Here is a 23,177-nt window from a genome sequence, read left to right on the forward strand (position 1 = left end):
ACGATGCAGGAAACAATGTAAAATCAATCCTAAAATCTCATCTGGTGTAGCTTACCTGCATTTTCGAATGTCCTGATTTTTTGTGTGTCCCTTCATCTTATTAGAACGCATCTGATGAATGGGTTAGATGTTCCCTCCCAACCTTTCCTTTTGGTGTGGCCCACCTGAACTTCTTTTTCAGGTGGTCCACCGCTCCAGCAAGTGGTAGCTTGCGAAACACGTACCGTACAGTAGCTCGCGTCGGATGCGTTTCTTCTAAGAAGTATCTAAAATTGCAAAGGAGATTTTCCTTTTCCAGGCGGGAAAATAGATGCATGAAAACAATGCAACGAAAGTACAAATCCACGTCATCACCAGTATCATTCAACCCTCTAACTGATCCCCCTTACCTTTCTCATAAAAAGGCGCAAATTAACAAATTATGATAATAAAACATACTCCATGCGCCGCTAGGTGTCACTACACCAGAAAAACCCTCCCTTTCCATATCTCTCCCTCTCTCTTTCTACATCCAATCTCTCTCATGGAGCCAAAGAAGAAGAAGAAAGAGAAGGTAGTGCCGCGCACGCAGCAAACGTGCGCCACTCCGTTCTGCTTCTTCTGCGCCATGAAAGAGCAAGACCCATGTCGTAGAAGAGCTGGCGTGGAGAAATGCTTTTTAGAGATGCCACAAAGGGACGATCAAGAGCATGTTTTGGTCTTGAGTGGGCTCTGGAACATTGCCATGGCCCACCCCAACGACCCTGAATTCCCATCCCTTGGTATCTTCAAATGCATGGCCCACCTCATTTCCAGAGGCGTCGATGACCGTTCATGGCTCCTTCAAGATCAAAACATATACATCCCTTACTACGCCGCTCACATCATCGGCTCCTATACCATGAACGAACCAGAATTCGCCACGATAGCCATCCGGTCGGGTGTAATCCCACCCTTGCTCGAGCTTCTCAGAGGGAAGCTGAGTTGGGTCGAGCAACGAGTCGCGGTTCGAGCACTCGGACACCTTGCCAGCTACGAAACAACGTTCTACGCAGTTTCGAAGCATGAAGAAGAGATAGTAAAGCTCGCCATGCACGTGGCTTCCACTTGCCTTGAGATGGTGTACGTTAAGTTCGTGGGGGTGAATGATAAGAAGAGTAGGTTGCGGTATCAGTGCGATCTTCTGACGAGAGGTATGGGTGGTTTGGAGATGGAGAATCGGAAGGCGGAGGAATGGGCTAGCCAGCTTCAGTGCTGGTCTCTCTACCTTCTAAACTGCTTTGCATGCAAGGAAAGAGCTCTTCATCTGATTTGCAGAGATGGGTTCTTGAAGGAATTATGCAAGATGTGGGGTGGACTCGTTAATGACACTTCTCCATCTGGTGTTGGACTTTTGCGGATTCTTTGTTATAGTAAGATGGGAAGGAAGTGTATTGCTGATTGTCGGGAGGTGATAGAGAGTCTCTGTAATCTCTCAAGGTCTTCAGATGACTGGCAGTACATGGCTATTGATTGTCTTCTGTTACTTATAAAAGATACAGATACCAGATTTAAAGTTATGGAGATTGCTGCTGTTTTTCTTGCAGATTTGGTAGAACTTAAAGAGATTGGTGGGAGAAAGAAAGTAGGAGAAGCAATTGCACAAGCTCTTTTGTTGGATTATAAAGATGGAAAATTCAAAAACAAGAAGAATAGAGTATTGGAAGAGGTGTGGGATTTGAAGGTGGAAAGGAGTAAGAGAGAGAAAACCATGTCGAGAGAAGAAGCTGAAGAGAAATGGGTATTGGCGGTATCGAAAAAACAACAAGGGAATGAGAGGTTTTGGGCTGGAGATGTTGAAGAAGCGGCGGAATTTTATTCAGAAGCTTTGGATTCGTGTCCTTTGAAGATGAGGAAAGAGAGGATGGTTGTTTATAGTAACAGAGCTCAATGCTATTTACTTCTGAGAGAGGCTGATAAGGCGGTTAGTGACGCTACTCGGGCGCTTTGTCTTGCAACACCGGCGAATTCTCATAAGAAGAGTTTGTGGAGGAGGTCGCAGGCGTATGATATGAAGGGATTGGGGAAGGAGAGTTTGATAGATTGTGTGGTGTTTGTCAATGGATGGTTTGGATTGAATGAGAGGAAGAAAGGTAAGGTCCCTTATTATGCTTCCAGGATGATTAATAAGCAGATGAATGCCACGTGGCTTTTTGCTGGGGCCCAGCGTAAGAAATCAAACGGAAATGGTGGTGGTGATGATGATGATGGTGATATGATGAAGAAGGACGAGAAAGCAAAGGAGAACATGGCTTCTGTATCAGGTACGTTTGGAATAGTTCGAATCCTGCTCTCTCTCTCTCAATTGCTTTTTCCTTTCTTAGGTTATGTTTGGTAGTCTGAAGACCTATGTAATTAGTTTGTCATTCGGACCCACCATTGATGAAAATGAGGAAACCGACCTGTGAAAAAAATCAGCTCGCTTCATTTGTTGCATGATTTACGAAAAAAAGGTGGGTTTCGTTGTTTCTAGCCATGGGTGTCGTGATGGACTAGATTATATGATGTTCTTGCAGACTACCAAACCGAGCCTCGCTGCCGCTAACGGTACATTGTATGACGTGGACGGAAAGCCTCTGCGTTACACCCATGATATAACCCATCTTTGATATGAGATCCACTCCGTATATATGAAATCTACTCCGTACATTAGGTGCCATCCTTGATGATGGGAAACGGATTGGCTACTCCCCCTGCCACCAGCCACCAGACTGGTGGTCAGTGCTCTGTAGGCCCACGAATGATGTACGTGTTTCATCTATTTTTGGAGGTCACCTCAGGGCTACATCCAAAAAATGGAGGGAATATAAATCTCAGGGGGACCACACCGCAGGAAAACAATAGCGATGGGATATCCACCGTTAAAATCCTCGTAAGGCCTACTGTATTGTTTATTTGACATCTAATCCATTGATTAGATCATACGTACTATTTGACATCCAATCCGTTAATTAGGTCATACAGAACGAGATGAAGGGAAAAAGAAAAGATAGCTTGATCCAAAACTTTTATAGCCCCGAAAAGTTTCTGTGGTCCTCTTGAGATTTGGATATAACTAATTTTTAGTCTCGTACCGTATCATAAGATGATGAAGCATGGATGAAACAAATACATCATGGTGAGGCCCACATAGCACCGACCATCAGGTGGCCGGGGGAGTATCCAATCCGTTTCCTTGATGATGACTCATGATAGAAAAAACCCAGCTAGACTCACAATTCAGGTGGGCCATACCACATGGAACAATGCATGGGACTCTAACCGTAGGTTTTTGTTTAGGGCCACGAGGATGTTTTTCTTTAATCAGACCCGTTCATCAGGTGTATTCACTGGAATTAAGTTAAGAAACAAAAACTCAGCCTGATCCAAAGCTCAAGTGGGCCACAACTCTTGAACGTCAATTTTACATTCTTCCCGTTGGTACGGCCCATGTGAAATGTCTTGGGCTGATATTTTGTTTGTGCTGTGAATTTAAGTCTTATCACCTGATGGACGGATTAGACAATGTGGGTCCCAACGTGTTTGGGTGTTTTACTCCCTGCGTCTAACCGGTGTTGTTAGACGATTGCTTTCCGTAATAGGAGGGCTTAATTAAAGTCACGTTGGCTTTGACTTTCGTGTCCTGAGATTTACTCGCTAGCAGGGAGATGGTCACGAGCCATCTTCGCACACGTGCCAAGTCATTGCACACACGAAAGATCCGATCCATTCATCAGGTAGTTAGCACTGTAAGCATGACATGATCCAAGGTCGGGCCGCACATGGATGAGGAGAATGAAGTATTTGAACACTCTCGTTTGGCTTATCTGTTGAGCAGCCTGAATTTTGTCTAAATCATGATTCAGAACACGCCCTCCTTGATAAACGGCCAGGATCATGTATGCTACGGGAGCGGATTAGTTGTTACCGGGTAAGACCCTTGTGGGTGTTACCCTTATTGTGGGGCCCACCTTGATGAATATGTTGTATATCCACGCCGTCCATCCGTTTTTTCTAGTCAATTTTAGTTTCCTGAAATGTGGTTAGGAAGATCCAAAAATCAGGTGGACCACACCACAGGAAACTGTGGTGATTAAATGCCCACCATAAAAAACTTATCAAGGCCCACTATAAGAAGTTACTTAGTGTTTATTTACAATCCAATCCGTTGATAAGGTCAACCAGACCTGAATGAAGGGAAAATATGAAGATCAGCTTGATCCAAAACTTTTGTGGCTTACAAAAAGTTTTTAACAGTCATTCACCACCTTTTTCAGTGATATGGTCCACCTAAGATTTATATCTTGTTAATTTTTCGGACCATATCTTACAATCATCTTAAAACCGGATGGACGGCATGGATATACAACACATTCATCAAAGTGGGCCCCACACACAAAGGATAAAGCGAGCTAAATTGGCGCATGTTAGACTACACTACAGTAGTTAGCTAAGTTGCGCTGAGCGGATACAGGTTAAGGTCCTAAACCCCATGTAATCTTTTCAGGTCTGTCCACGATCATGGAAGAGCCGTCGTATGAGAAAGGGAGACTGGGAAGGGCGGAAAGGTCGGGTACGAGAAAGAAAGGAGACGCCACTGCAAGGTCGTGTTTGTATTGATTTCAGTCAACGAATTTTCAAGAAATATTATTACTTTTAAATCCGCAAAATGGCCAATACTAACCATAAAATTACGTACGTGCCATCGTACGTTTGTAAATCGACCTACTTCTGCTGCCTATGTTGCGACTGAGGATTGTTCGTGCATTGCCACCCACTGGAGCTAACATGCTTAGTATTCTGATGATCGGAACGGTCAATATGATGTAATGAATGGGTTGTATTTTATTTGAGTATTGTAGATGAGTTTAGAATTATTTAAAGAATTATTTTCAATCGATATCTTTTAACTATAAAATCAAAATTTTGGATCGTGAATGAAGTATAATTATTGGATAATAACTTATTTACGGTAGTAAAGAGAATATGAACTTATATAAATCTTTGGATAATCTCAGCATGCGAGTCTGAATGGATGGCTACACACGATAGATTGTCAGTTGCGACAGAGGCAAAACGAACTCTCGTAAAGCTTGAGCTCGTTTTACCTCTGTCGCGGTGAAGGGTGGTGGGTCTGTCTCGGCACTCTGGGGCCCACATGCTGAGTGTTACAATGATCAGAACCGTCTTTGTGCTATAAGGGACTAGTAGGAAACTATATCCAAATGGATAACTTTTTAAAATGACTATCCAAGCAAGAATTTAGAACATGAAAAACGCGTGCATTCCACTCTAAAAATCAAAGGTGAGATTATTAAAAGTAATTACTGGATAATGTAATGTTTATGATATTAAATAGAACATGGATGGTTCAAATCATCGGATCATCTCAGTATGTGGGCCTCAGTAGGTGACGACACATGCTGTGTCCTGAGCCGCGACAGAGACAAAACGAACCCCTAATTTTGGGGAGATGATACTTTCGAGAGTGAAGAGGACACTTGTTTGTAGGATTACCTGAAAATTGGGGCGCGGATTCGGTGGATCCGGATCCACTTACGTAGGTGAAGCCCTGACTATGGGCCCCATCGTGATGTATATGTCTTACATCCACGCCGTCCATCCGTTTCTTCAAATCATTTTAGGACATGGTGACAAAATTGTAGCAGGTCAAAATATTAGGTAGACCACACCACGGGATATAGGGGTGATTGAATACCCACCACTAAAAACTTCTTTGGGACCACCGGAATGTTTATTTTCCATCCAACCTGTTTATTAGGTCAGAATGACCGGGATGAAGAGACCACATAAATATCAGCTTAATCGAAAACTTTTGTGGCTCGCAAGAAGTTTTTAATTGTCAATCACCATGTGTGGTCCACCTGATAATTTTATATGCTTCCTTTTTTCGGATCATTCATTAAGATGATCTGGAGAAACGGATGGACGGTATGGATTTAATGTGCGTACGTCAAGGTGGGCCCCACAGTTAGGGATCCACCCATAAGCAGGCCCCTTACTAGGTCCTGTTCTATGCACGGTCCCACCGGTGGTCATTTATCCGTACATGTGGTGTCCTCACCATCGGTTGCAAATAACGCAAACATGGAAGATACTGAAAATTGGCTTGAACAACATTAGATGAGGTGACGGTTCATATCAAAGAGCCACTTTCATGTCCAAGATGGACCCTGGAAGGGCACATAGAAGGCAGAAGTCATCAATACCCTCCTAATCTTAAAACAGACATGTTTGGCTAACCGAAAAAAGTTACTCAACATTTCACATATGATTTTGGGTAGGATGGGCCACTTTAGCCAACTAACCTGGCTATGCCAGTTGGACGCGGATTTCAGCTTTCGCAGGAAGTTCCTGCACTGGGAATCCAGGTGTGTCCCACTGTTATATTTGTGAGAAATTCTCTCTGTCAATTCGTTTTTTGAGTTTATTTTAGGATGTGAGGCAAAAAATGAACCGTATCCAATGCTCAAGTGGGCCGAAAAAGTGATAATTGAACGTCTACAGTTGAAATATTCGTGGGGCCAAAAAAGTTTTGAATCATGGTATTATTTGTGCTTTCAGTTCATCCGAGTACAAATGACGTTATTAACGGTATGGATGGTATTTAAACATCCCTGCCGAACCTAGGGAGATTTCAACGGTCAAAATTTCCCTAACTACCTTTTCCTTTAGTACAGCCCACTTGAGTCTTATATCCTACTCAATTTTGATTTCATCTTTTAAAATGATCTCACAAAACGGATAGACGGAGTGGATTTCTGAAAAACATTACAGTGGACCCCACCTAAGTTTCAAGCACAGGAACTTCCTGCGAAAGCCTTTCGTAGGAAATCCGCATCGATGCCAGTTGGCTACACTGAATTTATGAGATTACATTGATGGTGTTTATTTTCATTTTTACTATTTTTTGAAAGTTTTGAAGTTTTGATTTGATTGTAACTCTTAATTCATTAGCTTTAGTAGCTGTGTTGAACATGAAAAGTGTTTAGAAAAATTGGTTGAATGACATGGGTAAGCTAAATATAACACTGTAAATAGTAAATTTACTATTTATAGCAAGTTTCAAATTTTAGAGAGTTTTAGTTTTAGTTTAATTCCAAGATTTGGTATTTCCTTTTAAAGGGTTATAAATTCATTTTTATTGTCTATTTATTAATTTATAAATTTTTATAAATGTTATTTTATTTTTTTACTTTTTTCCCGTGGATTTAAGAGGTTTATATAAGGAGTCTTTTTTCTCCTGTATTTGAAAAGCACTCTCCTATAGGAATTTAGAGAAGCTATGTGGATTCGAAGCAGCTATGAGGACAAAGATGAGAAGATGGTGATCCACCTCATCACGTTCATCAATGTATCAGAATCTTACCGGCAGGTCTCTATGTGGGTCAAGCGAGGTTCATCCATGTAAACCATGAGAGATAAGTGATCTGTAGCATATCGAACCTGATCTAAAAATCATGATCAGAGCCATACAATCAATGGCATGCAAAATAGACGGTAACAGTAACAATGGTCTTACCATCCATTTCTCAGGCTCACCTTTTAAAGACTGAACATACCATCAAAATGATATTGGCATCAGGTGGCAGAATATGCCTTTTCTGTCATTATGGAGCCAGATGAATTGCAGGCCATACGAACAGTGTTATGTACAATCCACCGTTGTACCCTTGTTTTCAATACCCACCATGATCATAGGAGGGCCTACTTTGTCTTCGCATGCAAAAGTGAAGAATTAAGCATTAGGGTATGTGGTCCACCCATTTGATCCAACTCCTCTTTGATAGGGCATCATTGCCCAAAACTTTGATTGATTGGATGATCCTAACCATGCAAAATGTAGCCTACATGTTCATTGCGTTGGACGGTTCACAACTTGATATGAATTTAAATTTTTAAAAAAAGTTCTTAATTTGTTTTTAAGATATTTTATTAAAAAAACCTTAATTAATATAAAATTTATTTTCTGCTGCCTTTTTCAAAAAGTTTTTAAAAAGCCATCTCATTAACTGGTATAATCATGATTATTCCATTTCTGTCACGGTGGCTAGAGAGCAAATGGATTGGTGGCTTGGGTGGGACCCACTGATGTTTATGTAAAATTCAGCCTAACCATCGTGTGCATCATCTTGTGTGAGGCTAGAGGCTCAAAAATCAACTCTTTTTTATTCAAGTTACCACATGATTTGAAACTACCTACATGGCATTGCATTCCCTTCATACCATTTTCATTAGTATGATATATGTAAATTTTCGAATAATTATCATGGTGGGCCTCATAAAAATCTTCAAATTGTTTCCTTTGGTGTAGCCATTAGAATCACTGATCAACTTTATTTATTCATTTATTTTTTCTCTACACTCAATATGAGATTAAATATCTAATAGTCGGAGTGTAACTTACATAAACATCACGGTGGACCTGTTGAAATCAAGAGCCATCTATTGTTCAATTTGAAATTTTTTTTCTAAATAATCACCCCCACGCTTGGAGTTCTCCACGCTAGGACTTGATTGTTGGTGGGGCCACCATGATGCGTATGCAAAATTTACTCCAACATTAGATGCATAATCCCAATTTAGGGCCACATTACAAAAATAGAAAAAAAAAATAGTTAGGAAAAAGACGTGTTTTCTTGATTTTTATGAGACCCACCATAATGATTATATAAATACACTCCACCGATTTTTATGAGACCCACCATAATGATTATATAAATCCACTCCACCCATTAGATACCACACCCGTACTAAGGCCTAAAAACATCCCTATCTTTGAAACAAGAGAGCTATGCCAAGCGAAATAATTTGAAGAGCAGTCATTGCCATTTACAGTTTTTCTAATCATCTGATCCACATGAATCATGGATGAAGATGATTTTTCGACCATTGCCCTAACATGAGGTGATACACCAAGCCGTCAAGGTGGATTTTACATAAACATCACAATAATGCTTACCCAAGCAACCAACCCATTTGTTCACATGTACATCTAACCAGCCACTTAAGAAATGATAATTATATTGGTTAATGAAGTATCTTTTCGAAAAAGGTACTGTAGATTTTATATTAATTAGGTAGCCTGTTTGTAAAATTTCCTCATTTTTATTATAATCTTCATCGACATTGTAGGCTGCTTTTTGCATGGTTCAGAGGAGAGGCTGTACTTCTAAGGTTGTCAGAAAATAGTTGAAATTAACTCAGGTGGTTATTCTAATTAATGGACGAATGAGGTGAGGGTTGGTGCAGGTCATCATATGGTTATTCAGACATTTTAAATCAAGGTCCTGGTCCAGCAGGTGGAACCCACATCATTTTTAGATAGGGGCAACCAAAGGTGGGGGCCACCTGAACTATCTTAATGGTTATCATGGTTTTAGTAGCAGATTGTCGCACACAAGCAATAAGGACGATGGGCCATACCTTAGAAAGATCCTAACTGTCTAATCAAGATTGGTCAAGTAAAATTTTATTTCTCATAATAAATATAATCTGAATCAATAGAACAAGTATATAAACGGTGAATCTGAACCGTTGGCCCTTTGGGTTTAACCCTCCAGTTGATGGCCACGATTGGGGTCAACTTATAATCCCAACCCGTGGGAATCTTTGCGATGTGCCATCCGACAATAGGATAGTGGGTAATGATGAGAAGTGGGCCCCACTGCGAGCTACAATTTAGGCTATTCCTGAGGGCCACCAGCCTAGGGGAACGAAGTTTATGAAAAAACACGTTTGGTGTCATAAATCATGGATTGTGTTATGGGCATGCCAGGCAAGACCCAAAGAGGGAGAATGAAAAAGGTTGGGAGGACCACATATACTCCCCTTGCATCGCCTTAAATGAATAAAAAGTAAGAGTTCTCTTTCAAAAAGGAGAGAAAGATAATGGAAAACGTACAGTCCTCTTTTGACTATGCTTGTAAACGTGCCCATGACCAGCCTCTATTTTGATAGCGATAGCGACTTGCCTCCTCTTTCTTCTAGGACTCTTTGTAGTTTTGAAAAAGCCAGCTTAATAATGCTAGGGCATTCACAAAATCCTTTTTTTTTTAATCCTTTTTAAGCTTGTTATTACATTTTGAGTTATGATATAGAGCAAATATTTTTACTATAATTATAGTGCAAAGAGCTATGTGGGCTCCACCATAGTGTGTTTATGATATCCACTCTGACCATCATGCATGTCATTCATGGTTTGGCCATGGGCTCATAAATTAGGTCAATCTATGACTCAAGTGGGCCACACGAGCAGAAAAATTAGGAAGGGAAGAATAATCTCTCTCGAAATTTTCCTTTGATTTGGCCCACTTAAGTCATAAATTCCCACCGCTGGAGGGGCTTGCCTGATAGTCAAAGTGGATGTCATAAACACATCATGGTAGAGTTCACATGTCTTTTACACCACAATTACAGTGAAAACATTTGCACTTAGATCATTCTCATATTGTATGATGCTCAAAAAATTAAGAGGTAACAGGTGGACCACACCTCTATGAAATAAATGAATGGTGAAGAGAAATTGATGTATTGGATCTGAGTTCAATGTATGTACTTAGGTGACCTGATCATCGGATTGGTTTGATTCTAATGACAATGATGCACTAGGGACTTCATGATGATGAGTGGCTCTGATTTTGCATGCTTGTTTTCACGTGTAAGTGGGCATATCTCTTTCATCCATCATGTCCATGGCCATTGATCACATTTTATAAATTTGGATTATAAGAGGACTGATCTGATTCTTAAGCCACAACATTGATGCAGTGGGGACCACATGATGAGTGGTTCTGATCTGGCATGCTTGTTTTCACTTGCAAGGAAAGTGGGCATCTCTTTCATCCGTCATGTCCAATAGCCTTTATCAGTTTTTCTAAGTTTGGCTTTGGAGGGGACCCCTACCTAGAAATACTTTTTAAAGTATATGCATTTGATTTTTAAGGCAACCAAATAGCAAATGCATGATTGCAGTCGCCCGCCAGATTTGTTGGTTTGAATTTTCAAAGCAGGTTAGATTGTAGGGGCCATCTGGGGTTGAGTTGGATTGGGTTCGTCGTGCGGTGAACCAATTCCGGTTCATCAGCGCACATGTGGCACTATGGCTGGTAAATTGAATGTGATCCAATTGTTTAGATGATGTCCTGATGAAAAATCACACTGATCGGACGGTCTAAACTGCACTATCAGTGGCATTCTAATGGGCGGATAAGAAAGAATGGTTGGCGGCCCACATCAGAAAACGATTAAATGAAACTGCTTACATAAAATAGGCATAGGGTGAGCCTCTTTTTATTCGATTCTCTTCTTTAAGATTACCCAATCGTTGTGCTTTTACATTAACATGCGTCATTTAAGATCAGGCCCACCTAATGAACAGCCCAGATTCACAGAACATATATGTACCCTTAAGGTGATGAGTGGCAATGAACCAAGACTCGTTCCTTGAGAAGAATAATAAAGGGGTACAATACAAGGCACAATGGTTTACTGTGTCACATCATCTTAGCCGTTGGATTCATTTGCATGCAAAGGATAACATGGCCCACCAATCAAGCAAGGAGATCTAATAAAAAATCATGAAGAGAAATAAGCAAATCCCCCTTCCCATTTAAAGTCCACATACTTTTTTGGATGTTGAGGAGTGGGCCATTCGTTCTTTGGGCCTTGTCTACAACGGACTGGATTTAAGCCGAGCTTATAGGCCCAATGGGCCTGGCTCAATCAAAAGCTCGTGTAATATTAGTAATGGGCTGGGGCTCAAGTCATGTATAAATGTCAGGTTATGCTTGGGCTTGAATTTTTATTTTTTATTTTTAATTAGTTGGATTGGGCACAGGAGAAGAAAAATGTGGCACTCATGCTCAGTGATCGGGCCCATTGATTGCATGGTTCAGGATAATCTAATAGTTGGATTGATGTGATTTGATGGGTAGGCCCATAGGGTAAAAAGTATTGAGATTGTTGGCTGGGATCTTCCAATGGACAAGGAATTTTCAACTTTCATGGGAACGCATATTCAGTAATCTGGACCATCCAAGAGGTGGCCATGGGCTTTAAAGGCTAAATCATAAGATCACCAATGTATTCGGAGAATCCAACTCGCTGGTGGATTGTTTGGCTTGGATCAAGAGTAGAGGTGAGGAAACAGGATATACAAGAGGCCAGTCGACCTTCGTAAAAATGTGAGAGATTGGTTGGCTTTGGAGAACAGAGGCATACATAATATTTGATGCAAGTACCACTATGGCATAATATGGGGGCTTATATATATATGACTGGGCACTCCATTCTGTCGTTCCATTAAATTTTGTAGGGTTGGAATGTTTTTGGGGCTTTTCTTTTGACTTAGCACTCATTATAGAAGTAAATTTGTACTGATCAATAAAATTATGGACAGCGTGCTTCCACCTTTTGGAAAAAGGAAAAAAAAGAAGAAGAAAAAGAGAGAGGTGGCCATGGAAAAATACCTATCATTACAAATGAAATGATTATAACTATTATAAGTAGACACTTATTATTGATTTTTTCTTTTTATGTTTTATGAATTTGTATAATTTGCACATATAAAAATTTATCCCTTGTAAATGATAATCTCCACTGCTGATTTGTTGCAACATGAGCATATATATAGCAAAAAGCAATGAAGCAATTGGAGCATGTTATATGAATCAATATACAAAAGGTAAACTACTAGTCTAGCATTTCAAATGTGTTATTAAAAAGGAAGTTTTATTCATGTTGGTTGAAACTAGGTCCATTATGTGACCCATTAATAAGAGTATAGACAGAAAGAAAGGAAAACACTCACTTAAAGAAAGGCTTAAGGTGTGATACCATGTAGTTAACTTTAAGGCAATATGTAAGAGGGTTATAGTAAATCTACCTCCAAGATATAATAAGCATCCTCTATAAAATATGAGAAATATGGGCTTCTGCTGTAAAATCGAAAACTACATCCCAAACATACTTTTAAAGCATATACTCCTGACTTCTATGCTATTAAAGTTTACTTCCTGAAAAACTGTTTGTAGATTACAGCCTAAAAAATCTACAACTATTCAAATGACCAAAATTAAAATGGAGAAGAAGGAGAAGGAGAGGAAATTGTTGATATTCTTGTTGTGATTCAGAATGACTCGAAAATAGGTTTATACAGAGCAATAAGGGTTGCTTTTAGGTTCATTTTCATGAAAAGACATATTCTTCCATGATATCTTTTCAACGATAATATTCATTTACATTTAATTTGAAATTAAATGATGCTCTATTCACCAAGAGGTATCACAATTCACAAATGAATTGACACCAACAATCATCAAAAGTAACAACCATTTTACATTTTTTTATTTTGAAAAAAAATCCAACCTTCCCATATTATTTTTCAAAATAAAGAGATTAACGTATGTAAGAAAGATATATGCTTAGAAAAATGTCTTATGGATTTGAACATTCACTTAGTGTAGATAAATCAAAGTTGCATCAGAATTCTTAGTGACCATAGTGTTGAACTAGTATTTTATATGACACAATCAGACATGTCACATATACATATTTTCAATTGCCATGTGTTCTAAAATTGTAGCACATTAATGGCCTTGTGCTTAATCTTAAATTCATGAGTTCACGAGAATAGTCAAAACTCTCAAACATCAAGAAACGACCCCATTTCCAATACTCGGATGGGTTAGTCCTTATAAATACTTTTGTAATAATAACGCCATTAAAATGACTCATTAAGAGCAGATGTTCATTCTCATTTTAATCATTATATATACTCAGGACTATATATACATTCATGAGACAGATAGAAAATATACAATACTACTTCAGTCACTTTCTATTGGGCATTTTACCCATTGAACCTATTAACTTCGGTTGAATTTCCTTCATCAAGTGTCTATGAAATTGGCTTAAGTCTTATTCATTTTGATGTTTTATTAATAACATCCCTTGTTAGTCTCACTGACCATAATAACCTTTTTTTTACTTTACCAAAATTGAGGTCTGATTTGAATGACTAGGTACAACATCACATTTGACACCTGAGGAAGGTACAACCCAAATTATAAGGTACATCGGCAAGAGGGATCGGTATCTTTGTGTGTCTAGCTTAGCTTAGGTTGATTGTCGGAAGAACCCCTTTGCGCATTGTTGGGCTAAAGCGAACTTCTCAAATTCAGTGCTCAAACATACTACTTTTATAACGTGCACTGGACGTCGATAGATCCATTTTGGAAAAAAAATCATTAAGGCCGTTTGAAGAAAACATTATCTTAGTCGATTAAGTTGATGTTGTCGAGCCAATGGTTTGAATCTCAATTGCTAAATAAATAGTATATAATTTAGTGACGCAACACCATCAAATAAGACACTAATAAGATGAGATGGGGTCTCCGCTCTTTTGCCAAATGGACCGCACATACTGAATTATTATAACGCCATCACCAAGTAATTACCACATAAAACTGTGCCTTAAACTGGTATATTTGGATTTTTCATTATAAGTCTTGTTATATATTTTTGATAGTGTCACTTCACTGTTATAATAGATAGAGACAGGTGGTAAAGGCTTTATCAATAGTAATATTTTTAACAATAGTTTTTACAACCATTCTACTTCTTTACTACTAACCATCACAACTATATATTTAGATTTCATAGTAGAATGAGATATGCAAGTTTACTTCTTAAATCTCTAAGAAATAATGACTTCTCAAGGTGTAAAAATTCATTTATTGGTAGATTTCAATTTATCATAATCAGTGACTTAACTTGCATAACCATACCTTTCAAGTACACTAGGGTAACCAGAAAAAATATAGACCATGGTTAATTATTTTCTTCAAGTATCTAAGTATTATATAAATAACATTCCAATAATCTAAACTTGGATTACTTGTAAACATACTCAATTTACCTACTACAAAAGCAAGATCAGATGAGTAGAAATCATAACATACATAAGACTGTTAATCACCTTAGAATGCTCTTAGATACAATACAACTTTCATTTTTAACTAACTTGATGTTAGAATCGAATGTAATATAAACTATATTCTTATTGTAATGATCAAACTTTGTAAGTATTTTTTCAATATAACGTGACTGAGACGAAATTATATCATTCTTATTTTTTATTAGCTTCACGCTCGAAATCACATTAGCTTCACTCATATCCATCATGTTAAAACTAAATGATAAAATTTTTTTAGTGTCATTTATGACTTTTAAACATGTATTAAAGATTAATATATCATCTACATATAGATATTTAATTATTTCATTACTAGAAAATTTAGAATACACATATTTATCAGGTTCATTGATCTTAGAGTCATATGAAGTGACCACTTTATTCAACTTTTCATGCTATTGTTTTGGTGCATGTTTAAGTTCGTATAAAAACTTAATCAATTTATAGACTTTATTTTCTTGTCTCAGAATTATAAAACATTTTGTTTGCTTCATATATACCTCTTCATTAATGTGACCATTTAGAAAAGTTGTCTTTACATCTATTTGATGGATTTTTAATTTGTACATGGATGGCAGCGTAAATAAAACTTAGATAGTTGATATCCTTGTTACTAGCATATAGGTATAAAAAAATTTGACACATTTTCTTTTTGTAAATTCTTTATCCACTAATCTAACCTTAAACCTTTACATAGTTTCATATGATCTTAGTTTTCTTTTAAAAATTCATTTATAGCTTATTGGTTTTAATCTTAAGGACATATCTAGTAGTTTAGATGTCCTATTTTGTAATATAGAATCTATCTCATCGTTTATAGATTCTTTCCAAAAGAAAGCATCTAGATATTTAAAAGCATCATCTAAAGTCACAAGGTTATTTTCAACGTTACATACTAATATAATTTTCTATGTCATATTTTCTTTATCTCATTTTATTAGTAAAAGGTAGAATTCATGTCTGAAAGATGTATCTGTCATGATTCTCTTAGTCATTCTAGGTTCTATGTTTTCTTTATTGAAATTGGTGATGTCTTGAGGTATTTGAATACCACTACGTGTACTAGGATATTGAGATATTGACTCTTTTCTATTTATAAGAAGAAAATAAATTTTCATAAAACTAAGTATATCTAAATTCTATAATGTGGTGTTTATCATAATCATGTCATTAGATTATATGACTAGAAACCTAACCCATTCATTACAACATATTGACGGTTTCGATCATTAGAAACTTGAGTGATGTCAGAAAAAGATGCAACATCAATTATTATTGAAGGAAATTTAAGCCATTGAATGTTGTTACTTGAATAGAGTTAAGATGTCTCTTAGAAATTACCAAACTATTGCCTTAAAATTGTAAGAGTAGAGGTAGAAAGAAATAAAAAAACTCACTTAAAGATGAGGTTAAAGCACGTTATGATGTCGTTATCTTTTAAGGTGATATTTACACCTTACTGATGGTTAAACTAGTTTGCAAGAAGGTTACAATAAATTCGCTTCTAGGATACAATAAACATCTTCTCTAAAATCATAGAAATGTGAGCTTTGGCTTGCAAACTTGAAAAATCGTACCCCAAACATGCTTTTGCAGCATACACTTCTGACTTCTATACTGTTAAAGTTTACATCCTGAAAAACTATTTGCAGTTTGCCGCTTGAAAATTCTATTTGTAGTTTACTACCTAAAAAATATGCAACTATTCAAAAGACTCAAAATAAAAATGGAGAAGAAGAATGAAAGAAAATTAGTGGAATTCTTGTTATGATTTATAATGACCTTAAAATTAGTTTATATAGAGTCATAAGGATTGCTTTAAGTTCCTTTTGATGGAAAGACATTTTCTTTCATGGTGTTTTTTCAACAAAAGCATCTCTCAATTATTAATGACATTCTTTCACCTTTAATTCTAAATTAAAGGATGTTCCATTCACCAAGAGGCATCACCATTCACAAATGAATGTTCATCAACAATTACTAAAAGTCACATTCATTTTCCTAAAATTTTCTTTATAAATTGAAAAAAATCCGGCATTTTTAAAAAAATTTTTGAAAAAACCCAACACCTTCTTATAAAATAATTTTAAAAATATTTAATCATACGTTGAAAATAATTATTAACATTTATTAAAAATATAAGTTTTTAAATAATTGCAAGTCCAAAGGAACTGTTTTCAATTGTACAACTCATGCACCATTTTATCTAAGGTGGAAAGTCTATAATAAATCAATAAATTTAATTTTTAAGTAAATTACTTAAATAACCTTAAAAGGTTGATGTATGATAGTTTTAGAGAAAAATTTTGTACTTGTCAAAATTATCCTCTTTGGGTTCGGAACTTCAACATGATAAAAATACCATTGATATTTATGCTATTGTTTAAGTCATCCACTTAGTATAATATTTATTAATTTTACATATTTAAAGTGGAGAAACTCTCTGATAATTTTTATTGATATAGGGTGATAATCTTATAGAAAAATACAACTTATATTTAGTAAGATACTGATATAAGAGTAGTTGTATAATTTCTAATAACAAATCATATAATCTGAATAAGATTAAATTATATATTTATAATTTAATACTCCCCCAAGTTGGAGAGTGATTATTGAGAACGCCTAACTTAGAACTTAATTGTAACACTCTAATTTTCGTAGCTCGAATATAATCCTCTTACTTCAAAAACCTGAGCATTAACTTGGAAAAAATGTTACATATAAATGTGTTTCCCAATATTCTCACATTGTCTCATTCATTATACATTCAGAGATATATCAAAAGTTAATTAAGGAGAAACTAAAATATAAGATGCGATATTCAAAATATTAACAAAGATAAAATTCAAAAGTTCGTTTATAAGGGAATAGTACAAACAAAAAATTAATGTAACAAAAAGTATAAGAGTATTAACAACTGTTAAGGAAGGAAATTAAAAACTATTGGTTAAATTGATAGAGCTCAACCACACTCAGATAGGACTATTCATCACCAAGCTCCTCTCCAGCCTCCTCAGGGACCTCCTCACAAGCACTCTCATCTTGCTCTACTCCTCCATCTAGTTAGTGCAATTGCATAAAATAAATGTAAGTGGTTATCCTTGTGAGAACCCCCCTCCCATTCTAAGATTATGCACACGGCATATTAGCTAAGTATAGTTTTTATGATAGAAAGCAATAATTTATAAACATATAATTCATATCAATTACTCTTATTTTAATGAGTGAATACATGAAATGCTCACAGACTGGGAATACACATCTAGCTGGCGATTTGGGGACAAAACCGACCATGAAAAAATGGACGACTCATATTGAACTAGTCATCCAACAAAATATGGTATGACCCACAGTGACTAGTCACCCGATAAAATCTCATGCAAAGGATGATCTATAATGATCTAGTCATCCAGCAAAATACCTTACGATACGACCCACAATAACTATTTACTCGATAAAATCCACATGCCATGTATGTATGATTAACCCAATATCTATTGGTCCATTTTGCAAAACAACCAGTTATGATAAACCATTCAACTAGTGGCCAAATGAGATAATTCAAGGTAACATTTCCATCACAGGTTTAAATTCGAACATTTCAAAGGGTTCAACCCAACAAGCTGCTTAGGTAATCAAGTCCAATCAAGGGCACACTTAGGGCTTGTTTGGCCACTTGCATTAAGTGGGATTAGATGGGATTGCATCGTTGCCCCCATTTAATCTACCATAGGAGTACATTTGGAGCCCATTTTTTAAACTCGAGATAGGGGTCTTTGGGTCTTCCACCAAACCATGGGTCGAGGGGGAAAGATTTGACAATCCTTCTTGGATTCGCTGAATCCCGCTGTTATTCCCCTAAAATAATGTGTGGTTTGCATCCTACGTCAGTGAGTGAAAAGGCAGGGCTCCATGGGGCCCACCATGATGTAAATGGTGGTATCTATGCCATCCAAAATTATTTTTGGGTCATTTCAGGGCATGAACCAGAAAATGAAGTCAAACCGAAAATGGAGTGGACCACAACCGAGAATGAAGTAGAACTGTGCATCCTCTAGTGTGGTCCAGTGGATCTGGGACTCGCCTCATTTTTTTGGATCATGCCGTAAAATAAATAGCAAAAATGGATGAACGACGTAGATATTTATCTTACATCACAAAGGGGCAGCACCGACATCAATCTACGTCCGTATTTAATTTCTTATAAAAGTAGGACGTGGCCCGCTTCCACTTCCCCATAGGGTAATCCGCTTCCACTTCCCCAATTATCATGATAGATTGCATGTGGATTGGATATGCATGCGCTTAGATAGTTAGTGAGGCCCATCAGAAGATATTTGAAAAAATCCATCCCATCCAAGAGATTGTCCTCATCATTTTAAGATAAAACTTGAAAATCTATTTAGAAATCAACTTGGCGGGCCAACGAATGTTTCAGTGGTAGGAAATGCTCTCACGGCGTATTCTGAATTGTGGGGGTGCCTTAACTTTTGCAGGTACCTAAAATTATCTGTACAATCGGAAGGACAGTTTGGATCTTTTATAAAGTTCATGATGGGCCCCACCAAGCATCACAACATCACATGAATGCGAAGGGTACTATCATTGTGTTTTGTAGCTTGCGTTATTATCCCAACTAAGGTGATTGCGTGACATCTGCATGAATTAACCGACTTGGGTGTGACGCCTAACTGTGGGCCCCCTGTAATGTATGTGATTACATCTACTCTGTCCACTCGAATTATATTAGGTTTTTATGTCCCACCCAAAAAATGTAGTAATCAGTTGGAGTCCATGAAGTTTTTAATTGTCACCGTTCAATCACGTGAACGCACCGGGATGTGGTCCACTTAAGATTTCGTTAAGTTTTATTTTTTTATGATGCCTTCTAAATACCATTGAAAAGGGATGAACGGTGTGGATTTATGGTTTGTAAGTCATTGTGACCATCATACAACATCTACATGTCGTTCGCGGTCCACACTTGTCAAACATTTCCAAACACATATCTGAAGGATGCAGATTTCCTATGAAAGCATTTTGTAGGAACTTCGTGCAAAGGAAAGCTAGATGGGGCCCACTGTGATGTTTATGGAAAATCCACCACGTTCATTAGTTTTTCAACACTGTTAGGACATGGAACTAGAAATTACGGAAATTTAAATCTCATATGGGCCACACAACAGATGATTGAATGTCCATCGTTGAAACATGCATGGGGCCACAGAAGATTTAAATCATGATAATTTTTAAGTTTTCACTTCATCTGTTTAGAATTTACTTTATGAATGAGACCCAAAAAGGTTTCAATGGTAAGAATTTACCTACACACGTTTATCTGATGTACGACTCACTTGAGTTTTAGATTTATATCATTTTGGGCCCATCACCTAAAATGATATTGCAAAACCACTAAACATCACAGTGGGTCCTACCTAACTTCTCGTCGCAGGAAGTTCATGCAAAAGTCTTTCGTAGGAAATCTGCGTCCATATCTGAAGGAGACTCATGTTATTCGGTAGGACGGCTGAATACAGAAACAACTCATACTCTCTTCTCACGGACAAAGAAGAGCAGGGCTACCTCCAGCTTCAGATGCCCTATAGGACGCATGAATTGATACATCCCACAGCCATACCATCGCCTGGGAGATGATGTTGACGATACATCTTGCTTCCTCCATTGTAGTCAAAGATGGAAGGAGTTACTTGTGTATATATAGCACCAAAGGATAGGTGGAGACAAAAGAGCCAAATGTGCATATTGTGATATCCAAGACTAAGGTATGTGTTGTTTCTCTTTCCTAACATGACTCTCTTTCCTTCCTGTCTCCACAGTTTCTCTCCCACTCTACGTTAATGACGAGGTTATTGGATGGTATCTGTAAACCACGGTGGGCATTCATTTGTGTTTGGACTTCATTTGGGGAAGACTCAATCAAATGTGCACAGGCAAAATCCCATTTTGAATGTCTTGCCAATGATCCTAACAGTGTGCAGGGTCATATGTAAACCACGGTAGCCAACCATCCATTTGATTATTCAACAAGTGGATGGTTGGATCAACGAAATCAGTTATATGTTTTGTAATACTCTATCCCCAGTGTTTCCTACCACGTACTAAAATATTTTCATTTATATTTTCAGTTTCGAAGACACTTTGAATATCCTTCTTGTTGTCATTAGAATTACTGGTATGTTATGATCACCCTTTCTCGGATTGCTTTAGCCATATGTGTGATTACAAAATTTTCATATCACTTCGTTGTAGATGGATCTATTTTATGAATGTATTATCATATATGGTGTGTGTACAGGGGTGTCTTAATAAAATAATGGAGATTAGATCTCATACATGGGTGTATATATATGTAATAAAGATTAGATGGGATTACGAATGCAATTTCATCTAATCGAAGTTAATGCAACTGGCCATGATTCGGTGATCCAAATCAATGATCTTTTGCAACCCACTATAGGTATACTAGATCCTCAGTGATGGAATTTCCTCAGTTGGGTGGGCACTGCTACTGCATTTACTTTTTTAACCGTGTATTTTTTAAGCGTGTATTTTTAGTCAACAAACTGGTATGTTAGGGTTGTAATGTGAAAAGATCTTTTGGTAATGGGACATCACTGGTATGATGAGTGGATTTAGATCTCTCATACATATTTTACTCATGTCCATGAACTCTATTTTTCTACACCTATTTGTACCATACACTTATTCTACATTTTTGGTCTGGGGTCCATCGTGATGTGCGCCCCAAAGTCTGTTAAGCTAGAAAACGTGGTGTTACAGGTGGATAGACGCCTTGGATGTAAGTAAAATACATTAATGTGGGCCTCAAAGTTGAGTGTTATTATAACATTATATTTTCGTTATAATGTTATATTCATGACAAGGCTGGTTATATAGGATGACCACCAACTCCAGAGTCTGCAGGACAATGGATGAGGTGGTGATGATAATGAGAACAAGTACATTTTCTCTAAGATAGAACATTAAAAAATGTCTTAAGGGAAGTGAAGGGCCAACTTAGAAGAGATTAGACACACTCTTCCTGATTGTAGTAAGAGCCCACAATTACCAGTAGGAAGATGTCAAGACCTCATTATTAAGAATAAGATACTAGTTAAAGAAAAGCTTTAGAATGACCATAACAAGGTTGCACCCCAGGTGCTATAACCTTTGTTGTTAAACTATATTCTGTTTGGGCAAAATAACTCGCAGCAGCACGCAAGACTTAAAGAGAAACAGAACGATGCCCGTCAACATTCCACTATATTTTCCCTGTTGATACTGTTTTGGTACAGTAGTAGCAAGAACTACCTCATTGGTTAGTAGCTGGTTCCAACGTCATTTTCAATGCTTCTGTATTGGATGGTTGGAATTTGTAACTGAGTTTCCATTTATTTCATGATTTGAGGAGTCAAAGCAGCTACCATATAAGTTCTCATAAGCGGCCAGTCATAGCACACGACCTAGGCTACCTTTCAGTTGGTAATCATTAGGTGGGCCACACATGGAAAACTGATAATAATGGGTCTACATTCAAAACACGTGAGTGAACTAGGTAATAAGCATGCTCATAGTGGCCCAACTAATAGATGGCCCTGATAAGAGCAAAAAAAGAGACTTTTGTACAAACTTATGAACAGTTGGAAATGTATGCTCTTTTAAATATTTCGTGTACATGTAAAGGCCGAGGAGTTACTGCTAAAAACATGATTCAGATACAACATCAACAAGTAGAAGAAAAGAAACGATGTGAAAACAATAATTAAAAAAAAAAGTCTCAGAGATTTTATTTTTTTAAAGCTCCTCAAAATGGGCTATAAATGGCCCATAAAAACAAGAAGCCTCTTTCATTACACTTGAAGAACATACCCAAAATAAATTTTGACATGCCCTGATTACCTCTTTTGCGTTGTGGGTCCTGAACCCCTCCTAGCCTTCTCTGCTGACTGGGAACCTCTAGGTTTGCTTGTCAGCATCTTCTTTGCATTTGTACTCCCAATGCCTTTCAACTCCAGATGCACTTGAATACCTACAAAATTATAGAATAAAATTAGATTATTTAGCAAAGACAAGAAAGTGGCAAAGCATACATGGATACAGTCACAGAAGAGTAGAAAATGAGACCACACACCCCTGAATTATGGTTGTGAAGAGGCGG

The 23,177-nt window shown here is 37.4% G+C and overlaps 1 protein-coding gene across 1 annotated transcript; it reads left to right on the top strand.

The window, feature by feature from the left end:
• Positions 1–448: 448 nt before the first annotated feature.
• On the top strand, positions 449–4,899 carry LOC131229431 (uncharacterized). The gene is made up of 2 exons (XM_058225393.1): positions 449–2,282; positions 4,505–4,899. Exons 1-2 carry the CDS (start codon positions 524–526, stop codon positions 4,615–4,617), a joined length of 1,872 nt encoding a protein of 623 aa, XP_058081376.1. The 5' UTR covers positions 449–523; the 3' UTR covers positions 4,618–4,899.
• Positions 4,900–23,177: the final 18,278 nt, after the last annotated feature.

The sequence above is a fragment of the Magnolia sinica genome, chromosome 16 (genome assembly GCF_029962835.1).
Source record: "Magnolia sinica isolate HGM2019 chromosome 16, MsV1, whole genome shotgun sequence".
Taxonomy (NCBI): domain Eukaryota; kingdom Viridiplantae; phylum Streptophyta; class Magnoliopsida; order Magnoliales; family Magnoliaceae; genus Magnolia; species Magnolia sinica.

Coding starts and splice junctions, on each gene's coding strand:
- LOC131229431 (XM_058225393.1), top strand. CDS start 524: ATGGAGCCAAAGAAGAAGAAGAAAGAGAAGGTAGTGCCGCGCACGCAG. Junction 2,283..4,504: donor GAACATGGCTTCTGTATCAG/GTACGTTTGGAA, acceptor TAATCTTTTCAG/GTCTGTCCACGATCATGGAA.